Consider the following 15,416-nt stretch of genomic DNA (forward strand, 5'->3'; position numbering starts at 1 on the left):
AATCATGTCCGTTACCTTCTCAGATTTGCAAGGAAGTTGTCCATTTATTATCTCCTAGCTATGCTCCTAGATGTTCTGCTATTCAAAATTGTCTAGCTGTCTTCTGTCCCTATGCTTTAGAAAAATATGCTATTTTAGAACCATGGGTAGGGGGTCATGCAAAAAAAATTTATTCCTGGAAATGAATGGTAAATAGGTCTATTATTTCCCTACCAAATAAAGACATCAGACTATGCAAACTTTGTAGTAAATACTTGTTTATATACACTATTTAGTTATGCTACAATAATAAAAGGATCTCAAATAGACACTTTTTGTTATTCCGTCACATCACTTTCCGCCACCCTAAATAATAAAAAGTCTTAAGGTTAGCATAACAATCAGCTATATGAGAATGTATGTAAGTATGTATTTAATAAAAAATGGTGTTGTTAATATTTATAATTTTACAAATGAATAAAAAAATCCATGGTAATGAAAAAGAAAGATGAATAAGCTTATTTGCCATCTGAGTCGATTGTAATATCATTATCCTTTGCCCAACCCTTAATTTTTCCTGCTTGGGCTGGGGGAGCTTTATCTAATGCACGCTGAATTGCGCAGGTTGACATTCTTTGGAATGTTTCTCTGTTCAAGTTTCTGATTGTAAGAATTTCTTTCTTTAGAAGATCACTTATTAATTCTTCAACAGATTTCCCTGCACCCCAGTACTGGTTATTGATAATGTCACTAATAACTGCGTTGTAGAGATCGAACGTATCGGCCATAAGCATATCGCAGAAGTTCATCATTTCTGGATCTGGGTTATGCTGTCTAAGAACTTCTGATGCGTAAAATAGCTCGTTATGAAGGACAGCAATCTTTGTAAGCGAAGGGGTTGTTGTTAATTCGAAGAATTTTTTCTGACATTCAAGAAGGAACTTTCTAACTATAAGATTGCGACCGATAACACATTCTGGCTCTGCTAACTTCTTCGGATCAAGCTTCTTTTTGCCTTCACCTTCACCGTCTTCGTTGTCACCTTCGTTATCGAATGCTGTGCAAAATGTTTCTAAAGCTGGTGAGAATTCTTGATTTGGGTTGAGATCATATGATTTCACGTGATAATTTACAAGACTGAAATAAAGTTGAAATAGATCATAATTGAAATCTTCAGTTAAGGCTGAGTATTTTGGAACTAAGGCTGGGTTAGGATTTGGTATTTTCATCAAACGTGGTATTGGAAATGGCTCTTCATGAATTTGAGACATCTCCTCGCTGTTATCATCATCGGCAGCAACAACAGCCATTTTTTTGAATAAAAAAAATTCGATGAAAATAATAATTATAAAAGAATTGTACTACAAATTATTAGTCTATTCCAGAAATTTTTGTACTTTTGTTTGGAACCATTGAAAAATAATTGTGAGGATTTTTATACTCAAAAAGTTTCATGGTTGATAAGAGATAATATTTTATTCATTCACAAAATATTCAAATAAAACTGTAACGTAGAAAATTTTCTGTTATTTTCGTTATTCAAGAAAGTTGTATAGATTCAATGTCTATACCCCATTCCATCAAAATGGACTCAATGTCACGTCGAGAGATAAATACGTTATAGTTTAAACATTCAAGATATTCAATCTCGAAACTCTGTACTGATTCCTGTTTGTTAGAAAATAAAAAGTACTGAAGAATATCCTAAGGCATGCGCAAAGTCATAATTGCTTGCAGGACTGTCTTCAATGAACTTATCCGCTAGTAATAATGAGATCAGCATAAGTCTTTGCATATTATTGACACTGATTTTTTTATCGTGTCCATTTGTAATACGTCTGATGAGTACTATGGCTCCTGGGTATGTAGCCCATTCAAACTGTGTCGACTTTACGATCTTTGAAACAGCTGCGTAAAGAGGAATTTTCGGATCTGATGAAAATTCTTGGTAGTCTGGGTCTGTTGACTCTAAGTAAGGAATGCTGTAGTCGATTAAATCCCGAAAACTATCGATGAAGCATGTCTTGAGTTTTTCCATTACATTTGTTTGTATCTTCGGGGAGCTTTTGCTCTTTAGTTCTGTAAGGAAATCGATATTCTTTGCTGGAACTCTCTTGACAAAATTTATTGATGAATTAATGATAGTTCCCATGAAATCCATTGTTGTCAAATGTATTCATTCATTGCATCACATCATAACGATATTTTGACTAATTTCGAATCAGAATATACAAATCAAAATATTTTTACAACTCATATATCCGGATTTTGTTTTTCCGCATAATTCTAATTTTGAATTTAGCCTTAACTTAACTTCATATCATAAAAAATAAATTGTCAGCAATATCACATGCTAGATTTTATATAATGTATTAAAAACACTCTATTTAATTTTATTTGTTGTTGTTGCGCCTAAGCCTTCATGGATCAAAACATCCAATGTAACTTCGACGATTGAAATGATAACATTAATGATTATACCACAAGTAAGATTGGTCCATACAACAATATATGAAATAATTAACCAATCTGGAACAACCGCAAATTCTTTCACCAGTTCGACTGTATCCATGACAATGTCACAGTGGAATATGGAGAAAAGAACTTTAATTGTTCTTAAAAATCCTTTGAATACGTTACAGAAGTATCCGAAAAACGCGATACCCATGAAAACGAATCCGAGGTAAATAGGAACGAATCCAAATGCTAACGTTGATGACTGGCCTAAGCTACGGCCAGTCAAACGCGACACAAGCCACAATTCTTCCTTCATTCTTAAGGATCTGAAGAGACCCATAGAATGGACGAATCCAGCAGTTCCTAGTAAACATAAGAGCCATCTATGGGCTCCGAAATCATCTTCGACGATGATTAAAAATGTTAAAATTGAAACGAAGGTTAAGATCTGGTAACTCAGGTTGAAAAGTTCCCAGCGATCAACTTTCCACATAACGGCTCTGTAAAATGAAACGTAATTCTGTTTTGCATATTGTCTCGCATGTTTGAAGAAAGAAATGAATCTTGAGAATGAAAATATCATAGCAATAGCATCAACTACTAAGATCGATATGGGAAATACTTCTGCATTTAGCCTATCTTGAACTTTTTTACCACCAATAATCTTGGTTTCTGTTTTTCGTAGACGCGAGCGCCATTCAATGATTCCTAATTCATCAACATCGAGAAATGTCATTGAGTACTTAATGGTCATCATGATAATATTATTTGGCTCGCTTCTATTAATTAAGTAGTCAACATCACATATAAGACCACGAAAATCTACCGACGAAGAAGCAGTATTTGCTATATCTTCGACCAACGATAAGTTTTCTGGGCAAATAATAAATTGCTGATTTGGTTTTCCTTTTTTCATAACTGTAATAGTTAAATTTGAACTCCGTTGAAATGGTTCTTGAGATGGGAATGAATCAACAAAAGTGAAAAATAGTCCAGAGACATTTTTAACTACATCAATAAACTTGTTATGATAGTACAGATAAGTAAGGCCATCTGTATCTGAATCTGCATCGCCCATAAAATAATTATCGAAAATTTGATTGAAATTGTGAACGAGACTCATTTTTGTTGATTGATAAGAAAGTGCAAAGAATATATAAAGTAAAACGATAAAAATATCAAGCAATGTGCTCCATGGAACAATGTATTCATGTTTCCATGTTTCAAAGTTCTCATCTTTATTCCCAAATAAATCATCATTCTTCAGATGAGATGCAAGAAGTCTAACTTCCTCATCGCGTCGCGTAGGAATTAAACTTTGAAATGCTATTTGGGAGTTCAGACGTAATCTATAGGACATCAGATATTTTTAATCGCTTTTTTTATCTTTCTGAACGCCTCCCTCAATTATTTTTATCCCCGTGTCAAAAATATATCCGACAAGTATTCAATATATTGTATAAATTATGAGGTCGAAACGGAATGATTTTTGGATAAAAAAATCGGATCTTCGTTACATCCGAATGATAGATAATTATGAGATAGAAATAACAGCAGTAAATTGTTTCTCAATTAATTTAGTGATCATGGATTGGCCAATATTTGTACTCTTCCATATGGCAAATGAGTTAGCACTCTAATTTGTTAGCAGATTTTATGTTCAATGTTTAAAGATCAGATCGAAATTAGAGCAACATTCGGGATACAAATAAAAATATAGACATTTTTCTGTATTCGTTTGAATATGTTGTGTTTTGAGTAAAAGCTATTCTTTTTGTATTACAATGATTGTAAAACTTATAATTTTGTGCTCAATACATCAATCATCTACCATATTCACTCGATTTTGCAAAGTTTCCGATTTGAAAGATGATCTTATTCCAGTAATGTTTGTTAATGAATTCTATATTAGAGATGTTTGGAAGATTTTTGGCAAAAAAAAAACATGTCAGAAAAATATGTCATTGCCAGGTTCTCTTTCACCGTCATCATCTCCTTTTATATCTTATGTAAATTCCATGTATTTCCTTGATGAAGAAGAGGAAAATGAGCCTATGATCGAAAGAGAACCTTTACCTGTTTCATCAGAATACGATTTTTTTTGCAGGAACTATTTTTCTGACGAAACTATAGATAGATCGCACTGGTATGCTCAAGCTATAAAAGAAAATCCTGAAATTTTAGAATATAAAGAACGAGTTAATCCGATTTCAAGAGCTGCAAAGTTTGGACGATTATATTTACCTTCAAGTAGACTCATACAGCAACCAATTCTCTTATCACTTATTTCACAGCACTTACGTACACTCGGTTTAATAGGAACTCAAACTTCATTACTTTCAGAATGGAATGCACCTATGGACATACCTGCATATATGAAGAAATCGCAACTCACGTTTTTGATACAGCGCGGTATAAGCAAAGCAGAAAGATTTTGGGATCTCACCCAAAATTGTACTGAAATGACAGATGAAGAAAGGAAGACCGCTATAGATGAAGAAATTTCACGCACAATTGGCGGTGCTCCAAACATTGACGATCTGAAATCAGATGATTCAGAAGATATTCCCCCGATTTTTGATAATAATGGATGTCTTCGCGCAGCCACGCTTAAGCAATTGATATTTCTACTTACATCACCACCAGATTCAGAAAAATACAGTGAAGTTGAATCTGCTTTTCTTCTGACATATAAAAGCGTTGTTTCATCACAGCAATTGTTCATTCATATCAGAGATAGATTCCGTCGTTGCGTTAAAGAAGAAAACAGAGAAGCAGCCATGTCATGCTTTTATTTAATCCAAAACTGGATGACAAAATCCTCTGAAATAGAACAGCCGATTATAGAGGCAATTAAATCTTTTTACGAAAAGGAAGTCAAGTCAATCGTAAACTGCCCTCTCTCCGAGCCACTAATTTCGGAAAGTGACAGTGCTTCCCTTCCATTTGGTGTCACTTTTCCTCCCGTTGATTTAGGAAATTGCAGTACCTCACTTTGGACGGGATCCTTCAAGATTACAGACTTGCCAGCACTTGAAGTATCGATGCAAATAACTGTCTGGACTTCTTCGAGGTATTATGCCGTAGAAAGATCTGAATTATTGAACGGAAGTTGGCAGAATCCTCGTTTGAAGCATAGAAGCCCTAACATTGTCAGTATTATTGACCATATGAACCTTATTTCTAAATGGGTTTCGACACTTATCATTATGAGTCCAAAATCAGAAGAAAGAGTTAAGCTCATGACATATTTCATTGATGTAATGCAATGCCTTTTCGATTTACAGAACTACTGCGATACATACGCCATACTCGGAGGCTTTGAATCCCCAGAAGTTTTCAGATTACATAATCATTTCAGCCAACTTCCAAAGAAAGAGCGAGATTTCTTCAACAAAGTGCATAAGATCTTCATGGAAGGTGGTTCCAACATGAAATTGATTAGAGAATTACATGAATCATCCCAAAAGACAGAAAAACCGATTATTCCTTACCTCGGAATCCTTCTTTCGGATATATTCAAGTACTGCGATGTAGAAAAGAATACAATTGACGGAATGTTAAATATCTCAAAGTCATTGAAGACATTTTCATACATAGAAGCATTTCTGTCATTTAAGAAGCATAAGTATTACTTCCTACCCATTATTCAAGTTCAGGATAAGTTAGATGTACTTCCATTCCTTGATTCTACTTATCTTTATGAGCTTTCTCTTGATATTGAAAATGATGCATCTTCAGGTTAATAAATTGTTGCTATTATGTTTGTATTAAATCAATATTAGTTTTCGAATTTTTATTTCAAGAAATTTTTATAAATAAAGTAGCCTATATCGAGCATACTTAAATTAATATATATACAGCAATAATTCAAACTGTTAGATGAAAGGAAAAAAAATACTATTTTCTCTAACAGTAAATACTATATTTTGTCATGCGTAATATACTATACACCTACACTTAAATTCTGTTTTTATGTGTAATCAACAATAAAACTGAAGAATTGTTTTAGAAATTGGAAAAAACTATGTAATTTCTACGACAATTATAGATCTGACTCCTACTTATACATTATTTTCGAGTCTATATTCTTTGGATGTGGTTTTTGTTTAGATCAGATTGAATTATGGGAATTTTCTTTTTCTCTAAACTTTTTTTCATACTATTCTCAGCCAAATAAAAAAAAAAAAAAAAAAAAAAAAAAAGGTAGTGGGGCTTCCAGGCACTTCGTGCCTTCTAGCCCTGAAGATGTTTAGTATAAATGAAGTTTTTATTCGGAAAATTGTTAGTCTTCTGGGTCGAAAACATTATATAATGTGTCGCTTTTCACAAATTATATATGTTTTCATGTTTTGTCACTTTTCGAGTAAAAACATTTTTATTATTATATATAAATGAATTTTACAAAACCACCGTTACCATTCTTTGGAAATAAGAGTAGATGTAAAGATATTATATTGAGAGAACTTAAGAAACTACCGAATGGTCTAACATTTGTAGATTTGTTCGGTGGAAGTTTCTATATATCCCATTTGTGCCATATAATATTTCCAGACTCAAAGATTATATGCAATGACTTCGACAACTATATGGACCGTCTCAAACATATACCAGACACAAACAATATATTGAAAGAGTTAAAAGAAAAGATACCTATAGGTAAGATGGAACGTATACCATTAGATAAGAAAAATATTGTGAGAGAGGTTTTGAAAAAAGCAGAATATATAGACTGGGATAGTATATCTGCTAGACTATTATATAGTGGTGCTATAAGAGTTCATGACATTGAAACACTTATGTCAAAAGTTTTATATCTTAACTATACAAATGTTTTCAAAGAGGACATAGAAAAATATATTGAGGGTATAGAGTTTGTGAGATGTCATTGGACAGATTTGTATGAAAAATATAAAGACAAGGAAAATGTTTTCTTTATAGTGGACCCGCCGTTCTATAACACATGGGATTTTCAATACCAAGTAGACTGGACTTTGAGAGACTCTTTAGAAACTTTAGACGTTATACATAACCATCCATGCTTTTACTTTACATCCGATAAAAGTGGTTTGGAAACCGTTATGAGATGGTTAGAGGACATACATGACTATGAGTTTATATATGACAAGATAGAATATGAGAGAGGTCCTATAAACTGGAGAAAGTGTCACAATAAAGAAATTTTATTAGTAAGTAAATGTGGTTTGAAATAGGACTACTTGTTTTAGGTTTTTTCCATTGTGTCATTTATTTATTTGACGTGGCAGAAAAGTACAGAGAATATGAAGATGAACCAATGCCTGCAAATGTTCAGTATATGTACTCGTAAGAGATATTTTTATCTAATATTAAATGGACGCACAGAACTTAGCGAATGCACAGCAACCTGGACAACCAAACCCAGAGAATATTCCAAATGAAGTTAGAATACAAACTGCAATGGCAAACTATGGTCAAGTGCCAACAGATGTACAAATGCAAACTGCCATGTCAAATGACGCTGCGTTAGGTTTGCCACCATGGTATGCAAATATGAGATGGAAAGAGTTTTATACAAACCCTGAAGTGGGATATAAACAACTTTATGCAGATGACGCGAACACAGGAGTTGACCCAGAATATGTTTTCTACCAGAGGAGAAACAGAATGTATGAGCTTCCAGTTAAAGAATGCCATGGAACTCAACAGGAAACGTAAGAGACTAGGCGGAACATTAGATTTTTACATATAGTAAATGGGTTTCTTCAGTAGTATTGGAAACTTCTTCAGAAGAGTTGGAAGAGGTATATGGAATGGAATAAAATCTGTCGGAAGAGGAATTTGGAACGGAGTCAAAAATATTGGTAAAAGAGTAGGTCAGTTCGTTGGTATTATACCTAAAGACCCTGAACCAGAAGAACAAGCTCCTGTTATACAACAGCCTGAACCTGCACCACAGTCTAGTTGGCAACCAAATCCAACACCTCAACCGTATTAAAAATTATATTTTTACCGTTCGATAGTAGTTGTATATGAAACTAAGTTCTAAGTAAAACGCATGGTATAATGGAATTATTCTCTTTCTTCCATCTGTAGTAAACCATACTTGAAAGTCTGAAATACTTCCACTCGGCGGTTCATATTAACTTTGTAGGTTTTTCGTAAAAGTCATTCATCAGACATAAGAAAGAGTTTTGCGCACCAGAAAATGAAGCATGAACTATAATAGCATCTGGGTCGAAAACATTTTCATATGTTCCATTAGGGTTTTCGACTTCATAAAAGTTCGGGTGTACTGGATATTCTGCAGGCTGATTTAACATCCTCAAAAATCTATACCATGCCAAGTTGTTATATTTTGTAGAAATATAAACGTTTTCTCCAAGGTCTTCTATTCTATTGATTTTAACAGTTGCATTTTTCCTGTCATATATAATATCGAGATGGTACTCTCCTTCGTCAATGTTATACTGTTTTGCATATTCGAGATAGATATCGTTTATTTTTTCTTGAAAAGCTTGAAGAGTTGTTTCTAAGTTTACAAGCAAATTCACTTGTAAAAGTTTTCCCTGTTCAAATTTCTCATACATACGTTTTTCTTTGTTATAGTATCGAACTTCAAAACCGACCGTAAATGGGAAACCATGTATGGCTTCTGAAATGAACTTCATTCTACGAAAGCCAATAGCTTTTGTGACGGATGGGTCTCTTAGCCATCTCAATGGGTAGTCAAAACGATAGCCTTCATGCTTTACGGTATCTGTCTCAAACTTTTGACCGACATTAGTAAAAAGTTCATCTAATGGTTTAGTTGTAGCAACTCTAGAATTTTCTTTTTCTATTGGAAGCATATTTTATCTAGAATAAAAATGTCGAAAGATATTGCTTCCATAAGAGAAATACAACACAACCGACAACTCATTATGCAAGCTCTAAATAAGAACACAACAAACTTTTCAAACTATTCTAAGATATCTGAGTCATTGAAAGAAGGAAACTTAAAACTGACAATGAACCCAATGACAGATGAGTTTCTGTTTCAAGACAATAAGAACCATACTGTCTGTATAAATCCAACAAAAGGAACTTTAAACGAGAAGCCTATAGATGAACTTCTTTTGAAAGCAGATATTGACAACAAAGCTGACAAAGAGTATGTCATTGAAAAAGTTCAAGAAGAACATGACAGAGCAGATGCAACATATGCAACGAAAGAGGATGTTGAAAAGAAAGCTGACAAAACATATGTTGACAATAAAATGTCAAGTGAAGTGACAAGAGCTGAAAACGAATATTCTAAAAAGACTCATACACATACCATTGCAAATATTACAAACTTACAAGAAACCTTAAACAGGAAAAGTGACGTTGGACATACACATACATCTTCTGAAATAACAGACTTAAACGTTAGCCTTGAAAAGAAAGCAGATAAGAACCATACACACGATTTCTTCGCAACTGTTGGTATAGAAAATATTGAAGGAACGGTTGAAGGAGCTGATGGAACTGGTGGGGATATACTACTTTGGAAACCTCCTAACTTTCCACAAGGTTTAACATCGGATGAAGACATAACGACGATGAAATACACTAGATGTAGAAATGTCTATGTCATGGAGGATGAAAACAATGTTAAATTCACTGCTCAAGATTTATATGATAAAAAAGCTGACAAAACAGAGCTTCAAACATTAAAGACAGAAATACTTCAAACAGTATATCCTATAGGTTCTATTTATACGTCAATGAACTCTACCAGACCAGAAGTAGTACTTGGTTTTGGAACTTGGACTCAAATAGTCGACAGGTTTTTGTATTGTGCAAACTCTTCAAAGGAAACAGGTGGAAGTAAAACGATTTCAGGTGCAAATTTACCTGCGCACAGTCACTACGTAAGTTTAACTACATCTCAAGAAGGTGGCATAGGCATAAATATTGGGATTGGACAGGAATGACAAAAGGTAAAGGATATGATGTTAAAGACAACGTTCAGTTTGCTATAAATTGTTTCCTGAGTAACACTGAGGTAGGAGGAAACCATACACATTTCGTTTCAGGGTATACGCAAACAACGGGACAAAGTAAAGACTACATGCCACCTTACATGACAGTTTACGCATGGTAAGAAATGCTTAGTCGTCATTTTCAACTTCTTTAGCATATTCGTCAGGAGTTGTCTTATATTTGTTAGGAACTGTCTTTGAAAGTATACCACCTTGAACTTTGACAAGTTTGAAACGAGGTCTGACAATAGTAGTTTTATCTTCTGCTTGCAGTCTGTACATTTTGCCATGTTTGCCTAAAACTTCATAATATTCTTGTATACTTTCTTCTATTTTTACGAACACGAATGTGAGTACCTGTCGGGTTCCCATTGTTGTCATAGTCAATAGTATTTTCATATGGGTCGCGTTTAGGTATTTCTATTTTTACTTTGTCACCTTTCTGAAGTTTGAAGCCTGGCATTCTTTCTTGTTCATCCCTTTTGACTAAATTGTTAAATATAAAGTCTTTCTCTAAGTCGGGGTTGTTTTTCATTTCTTCGGGGGAGTGGTTTCCCAAACCTTTTTGTTTACGGCTATTGTAAATATTTAAAACTTGTCTCATCTTTGCCATGGAGAAGTGTCTATATTTGTCGTCATATGACATTTCATTTGCTTCACCACCTTGTGGTTGGTTTAAGTCTCTTAATATTTTTATACAACCGTCAATGACACCAAGAGCAGAATGGTTTTGGTCGACAATGAAATATTGGTTTACATTTTTTGAACGCAGATAGTTTTTAATATCATCTGATTTGAAAGAACTTTCACAGTCAGATGTCAGTTTTGTTGGATGGTATTTGTCAACGAATATTGTCAAAGCAGTTTTCACATCTAAAATATTTTTGGACCATAATGGTATGGCTTCACAGTATCTTGTGTTTTGACCAACAAATATTAACCAGTATGGAGGTCCATCTGTTCTAACTCTCGGAATGTTTTCCAAGATATCCATAAACCAAGCATTTGGTGTTGAACTAAAGATTTTTATCATGAGTGCTTTCTTTGTCGCTTTAGAAACATAGGGGTCCTTGTTTGAATTCGTCATTTTTTACCCTATAAGAAATGGGTTTATTTGGCGCATTAGCAGGAGTTGCATCCAGATTTTTACCCGCAGTGGGAACAATAGCCAGAGGTGTATTTGGAGTTGGAAGGAAGATTTTGAGTACATTAGGTATACTTAAAGAGAAAGCACAACCTATTATACAAACTGTACAGAAAGGTTGGGATGTAGCACGAGATGCAACAAATCTTATTCCAAATCCTGAAACAAGAGGAAAGGTTCAAGGATGGATGGACAATGTAGGAAGACAAGCAGGAAACTATTATAACAAAGCAAATGACTACTATAACCAAGCAGGACACTATATGGACCAAGGTGAAAGATTCTTTAACAGAGGATATAACCATGCACAACAGTGGGTAAACAATAACCAACCGCAACCGCCTCAAACGTGGGGAATGTAAATTTTTTTACTGAGATGAAATGAACAATACAGCATTGAGACAAATGGGTTCAAGATGGATTTGTCGACTTCCAGCAGTTACACCACGTGTTTGTCAAGTTCTTCCTATACCTCAGGAAGTTTTAGACCGACTTAAAAAACAACAACAACCAGTTGAAAACAAACCAAACTAAAATTTTTTACTGAGATGAAATGACCGAAGAAGTTGAAACCGTAGATTTGACACCACAAACAAAAAGTTCAGAACCATTGTCAAAACCTGTCAAAGAACTTACAGATGAAGAGAAAAATTCAATAATAGAAAGTGCCAGGTCTGGAAATACAAACCCTAACTATAAAGTCACTTTTCATAGAAATGGAACGGCTAGTATCTCAAAAAAGAAACAGACTCTCACAAATAAAATATTGAAGTCTGAAGGAGCTTTCGAGACAACAGATGGAAAAGTTTACTTCACTGACCAACAGTTCATTATAGAACATCTCATTGACTTAGAGTCGAAATATTCTAAACTTTACAACAAACACAAAAAGTTGAAAGGAAAACAAAAACAAATGGCATATGATATTTATGAAGATGTTGACGACACAACCATACCTGCAAGTGAGGTAAAGTCAAAGGAACCAAAAAGTGACGAAAAACAGATAGAAGAAGAAAAACCAAAAACTGAAGATAAACCAAAACCAAAGTTTAGTATTGGAACTAAACCAAGTCAACCTTCATTAGCTGGTATGGGTTGGCGTCAAAGACTTCTAGTAGCAGGTGGCTATGTAAAGTAAAGAAAAAAACATTTTTTTATTTTTATTTGAACTGTACGCTGAGTTTGTTGGAGAAGACCGTTGGGAAACTTGTTTGTTACAGATGAGAAGTAAAACATTGCATGAAATAAAACATTTTTAAAACAGTATATTTTTTTATTTTATTTGAAATGTACGCTGAGTTTGTTGGAGAAGACCGTTGGGAAACTTGTTTGTTAGATGAGAAATATGAAATTCACTGTTGTGAGTCATTTGAAGTCAGAAACAAAAAGACAAAAAGAGTTTTAAGCGAATGGGAGGGAAATAACGGATATGCTATTATGAAGATGGGTGGAAAACACTATTTTAAACATGTTGTCATTGCAACTCATTTTATACCGAACCCTAACAATTTACCTTTTGTAGACCACATAAACCGTATAAGAAACGACAATAGACTTGAAAACTTACGTTGGGTCACTCGTTCTGAAAACAATAAGAACAAAGGCAAATTTGGAGATATAGTATTCGAATTTGTCGACGAACTAGAAGATGAAACAATTGAAATTACAGACTATGGCAAGCATACGTTTGAGTTTTACTACTATAGCGAAGAACAAGACTCTTTCTACTTTTATACCGGCGTAAACTATAGGAAATTACAAGTATATTTTACTAAGGCAGGCTATGCTTATGTAAACACTAGAGATACAGATGGAAAATGCGTTCAAATACTTCTTAACAAATTCAAGAAGCTATATGGCATACCATTTTAAAACAGTATATTTTTACATATATTAAATGCTTCAGGTTGAAAAACAAAGAACAAAAGTAGCAGATACAAAACCGTTAGACTATATCTATACAAATGCTGGTAGGACTATTTCAGATGAAGAAATTTCATCCGGAGCTTACAGGTTTGACTATCCAATTCGTTGGCTTCAAAGTCCTTCAGATGCAAAGGCAATAGGATTTAGAAGAGTTTTGTTTTCAAATAGAACTAACGCATTTATGTTCGCAGTATATTTTCATGGGCAGTATAAAGGTGATGATGGTCTAATAGACAAATTTGACGAAATGAGAATCTTTACAATTCGTTCAGACGAAAGTCTTGAGAAAACTCTAAATGACTTTCAAACTCAAATAAACAAATATTATTGGGAATTTCAAGAAAAATACGACTCTTTACAAAATGGAACATACTATCTGAAACTAGAATATGACAAGATGAACTCCACCGTTTCATTTCAAAAGATTGAAATTAACCCTCCAAGAGATACAGAGTTTTTATTTTGGGGAGTAGACAAACGTTCTTGGGCACAATTTCTTCGGTTACTAAACCAGAACGAACCATTACCACCAGATGGTCCATTTAAATTTATACTTCCACCAGCAGATTTGACAGTTTATAGAAACGTGTTTGACCCTCAAAATGTCATGTGTCATGCAAGTTTCAGTTCAAGCAACAACAGTTTTCTTTGTATTGGTAAGGACTTTTATGACTTTGCTTCTAAATTCTACGAACCACCTAGTAACAGTTTCTCTGACTTTCAAGTTTGGTTCACAACAAACGGTGTGCAGCATATTATACCATTGTACTATGACTTTTATCTCGAATTGTCTTTCATATACAACTACGGAAAAGTGCTGAAAAAGTATTGAAAAATATATTTTAGGTGAAGAGGTGAGATCTCACCCGTTTTCTCACCTGTTTTCTCACCTCTTTTCTCACCCGTTGAATTTTCATGAAAACAATTTATTTTTGACACTTTCACAAAAAACATAAAAAAGTGAGTTAAAATGAGATGTTTACTGAACTGGTTGGATGTCGCCTTCTGAGGTTATGTAGAACGGCTGACCCGAGAAGTGGAACAGTGCTCTGAGAATTTGTATAATTCGTGGAATTGGACTCTCTCTGTTTGGAAGTTGTATCCAAGGACGTTTGTTTAGGAACTTAACAAGAGCTTCTCTTTTGGCGTCCTTTATGTCGTCGTAGGCTGTCCCGTCTGGTACCTCAATTGGAATTCCAGTCGAAGTCTCGAGATTCAAGGCAGCCCTTCCAGAAATAGTGGTGAACTTGACCTTGGGCTTCATGACCTTGCGCAAGTAGTCTTTAACAAGCTCGTTAATTTCAATTAGGTAAACTGCCTCATCTAATGGCTCGATGTTGTCCATTGCTACTGTCAGAAAAAGTACTGCTACTGTCAGAAAAAGTACTGCTACTGTCAGTAAAAGTACTGCTAGTTGCAGTAAAAAGGAAAATTTGAGAGGGTTTTCGACGATAAAGTACTGCTACTGTCAGTAAAAGTACTGCTACTGTCAGTAAAAGTACTGCTACTGTCAGAAAAAGTACTGCTACTGTCAGAAAAAGTACTGCTACTGTCAGAAAAAGTACTGCTACTGTCAGTAAAGGTACTGCTACTGTCAGTAGAAGTACTGCTAGTAGCAGAGATTTTTATCGTTTGTGGTCCGACGGTTAAGCCACAAACGAATGTCCGACGTCCCACCAACCGAGCCCATTCCCAAACCAGAGGAACCTAAAGCACCAGCCCCTGCACCTCAGTTCCAGCAAGTCCCTCCACCAAATTACTACCAATTTCCACCTCAATCCAAATCGAAGAGAGACCAAGAGTTCGAAGAAGGTCTGAACCGCTTACGCAAAGAGTATGCCACAGCTCCAATTGAGAGAAAGTTGTTGCTAAATTCAGTAAAAATATATTTTAGGTGAAGAGGTGAGATCTCACCCGTTTTCTCA

The 15,416-nt window shown here is 34.5% G+C and overlaps 11 protein-coding genes and 1 pseudogene across 12 annotated transcripts, besides 1 other annotated feature; 8 read left to right on the top strand and 4 right to left on the bottom strand.

Annotated features, from left to right (window-relative positions):
- Positions 1-395: 395 nt before the first annotated feature.
- TVAGG3_0582370 (uncharacterized protein) lies at positions 396-1,294 on the bottom strand (the record flags this gene model as incomplete). Its single annotated transcript, XM_001301394.1, has 1 exon — positions 498-1,289. The coding sequence occupies one exon, from the start codon at positions 1,287-1,289 to the stop codon at positions 498-500; it is 792 nt and encodes a 263-aa protein (XP_001301395.1).
- A 360-nt stretch (positions 1,295-1,654) lies between these two features.
- Positions 1,655-2,140, bottom strand: TVAGG3_0582380 (uncharacterized protein; the record flags this gene model as incomplete). The annotated part of the gene is made up of 1 exon (XM_001301395.1): positions 1,655-2,140. One exon carries the CDS (start codon positions 2,138-2,140, stop codon positions 1,655-1,657), a length of 486 nt encoding a protein of 161 aa, XP_001301396.1.
- A 194-nt stretch (positions 2,141-2,334) lies between these two features.
- On the bottom strand, positions 2,335-3,830 carry TVAGG3_0582390 (mucolipin family; the record flags this gene model as incomplete). The annotated part of the gene is made up of 1 exon (XM_001301396.1): positions 2,363-3,514. The coding sequence occupies one exon, from the start codon at positions 3,512-3,514 to the stop codon at positions 2,363-2,365; it is 1,152 nt and encodes a 383-aa protein (XP_001301397.1).
- Positions 3,831-4,256: 426 nt separating this feature from the next.
- TVAGG3_0582400 (guanyl-nucleotide exchange factor protein) lies at positions 4,257-6,325 on the top strand (the record flags this gene model as incomplete). Its single annotated transcript, XM_001301397.1, has 1 exon — positions 4,395-6,182. One exon carries the CDS (start codon positions 4,395-4,397, stop codon positions 6,180-6,182), a length of 1,788 nt encoding a protein of 595 aa, XP_001301398.1.
- A 1,845-nt stretch (positions 6,326-8,170) lies between these two features.
- Positions 8,171-8,413, top strand: TVAGG3_0582410 (serine threonine-protein phosphatase family; the record flags this gene model as incomplete). The annotated part of the gene is made up of 1 exon (XM_001301399.1): positions 8,171-8,413. The coding sequence occupies one exon, from the start codon at positions 8,171-8,173 to the stop codon at positions 8,411-8,413; it is 243 nt and encodes an 80-aa protein (XP_001301400.1).
- A 3-nt stretch (positions 8,414-8,416) lies between these two features.
- TVAGG3_0582420 lies at positions 8,417-9,266 on the bottom strand (annotated as a pseudogene). The gene has a single exon. A coding segment is annotated over exon 1 (850 nt).
- A 210-nt stretch (positions 9,267-9,476) lies between these two features.
- Positions 9,477-15,416: part of a mobile genetic element that runs on past the window's edge.
- TVAGG3_0582440 (uncharacterized protein) lies at positions 11,526-11,927 on the top strand (the record flags this gene model as incomplete). Its single annotated transcript, XM_051239200.1, has 1 exon — positions 11,526-11,927. One exon carries the CDS (start codon positions 11,526-11,528, stop codon positions 11,925-11,927), a length of 402 nt encoding a protein of 133 aa, XP_051097024.1.
- On the top strand, positions 11,947-12,099 carry TVAGG3_0582450 (uncharacterized protein; the record flags this gene model as incomplete). Its single annotated transcript, XM_051239201.1, has 1 exon — positions 11,947-12,099. One exon carries the CDS (start codon positions 11,947-11,949, stop codon positions 12,097-12,099), a length of 153 nt encoding a protein of 50 aa, XP_051097025.1.
- On the top strand, positions 12,119-12,703 carry TVAGG3_0582460 (phage tail repeat-like family; the record flags this gene model as incomplete). Its single annotated transcript, XM_051239202.1, has 1 exon — positions 12,119-12,703. The coding sequence occupies one exon, from the start codon at positions 12,119-12,121 to the stop codon at positions 12,701-12,703; it is 585 nt and encodes a 194-aa protein (XP_051097026.1).
- TVAGG3_0582470 (His-Me finger endonucleases family) lies at positions 12,853-13,437 on the top strand (the record flags this gene model as incomplete). Its single annotated transcript, XM_051239203.1, has 1 exon — positions 12,853-13,437. The coding sequence occupies one exon, from the start codon at positions 12,853-12,855 to the stop codon at positions 13,435-13,437; it is 585 nt and encodes a 194-aa protein (XP_051097027.1).
- Positions 13,463-14,323, top strand: TVAGG3_0582480 (uncharacterized protein; the record flags this gene model as incomplete). The annotated part of the gene is made up of 1 exon (XM_051239204.1): positions 13,463-14,323. One exon carries the CDS (start codon positions 13,463-13,465, stop codon positions 14,321-14,323), a length of 861 nt encoding a protein of 286 aa, XP_051097028.1.
- TVAGG3_0582490 (uncharacterized protein) lies at positions 15,153-15,389 on the top strand (the record flags this gene model as incomplete). The annotated part of the gene is made up of 1 exon (XM_051239205.1): positions 15,153-15,389. One exon carries the CDS (start codon positions 15,153-15,155, stop codon positions 15,387-15,389), a length of 237 nt encoding a protein of 78 aa, XP_051097029.1.

The sequence above is a fragment of the Trichomonas vaginalis genome, chromosome II, assembly GCF_026262505.1.
Source record: "Trichomonas vaginalis G3 chromosome II, whole genome shotgun sequence".
Lineage (NCBI taxonomy): Eukaryota > Parabasalia > Trichomonadida > Trichomonadidae > Trichomonas > Trichomonas vaginalis.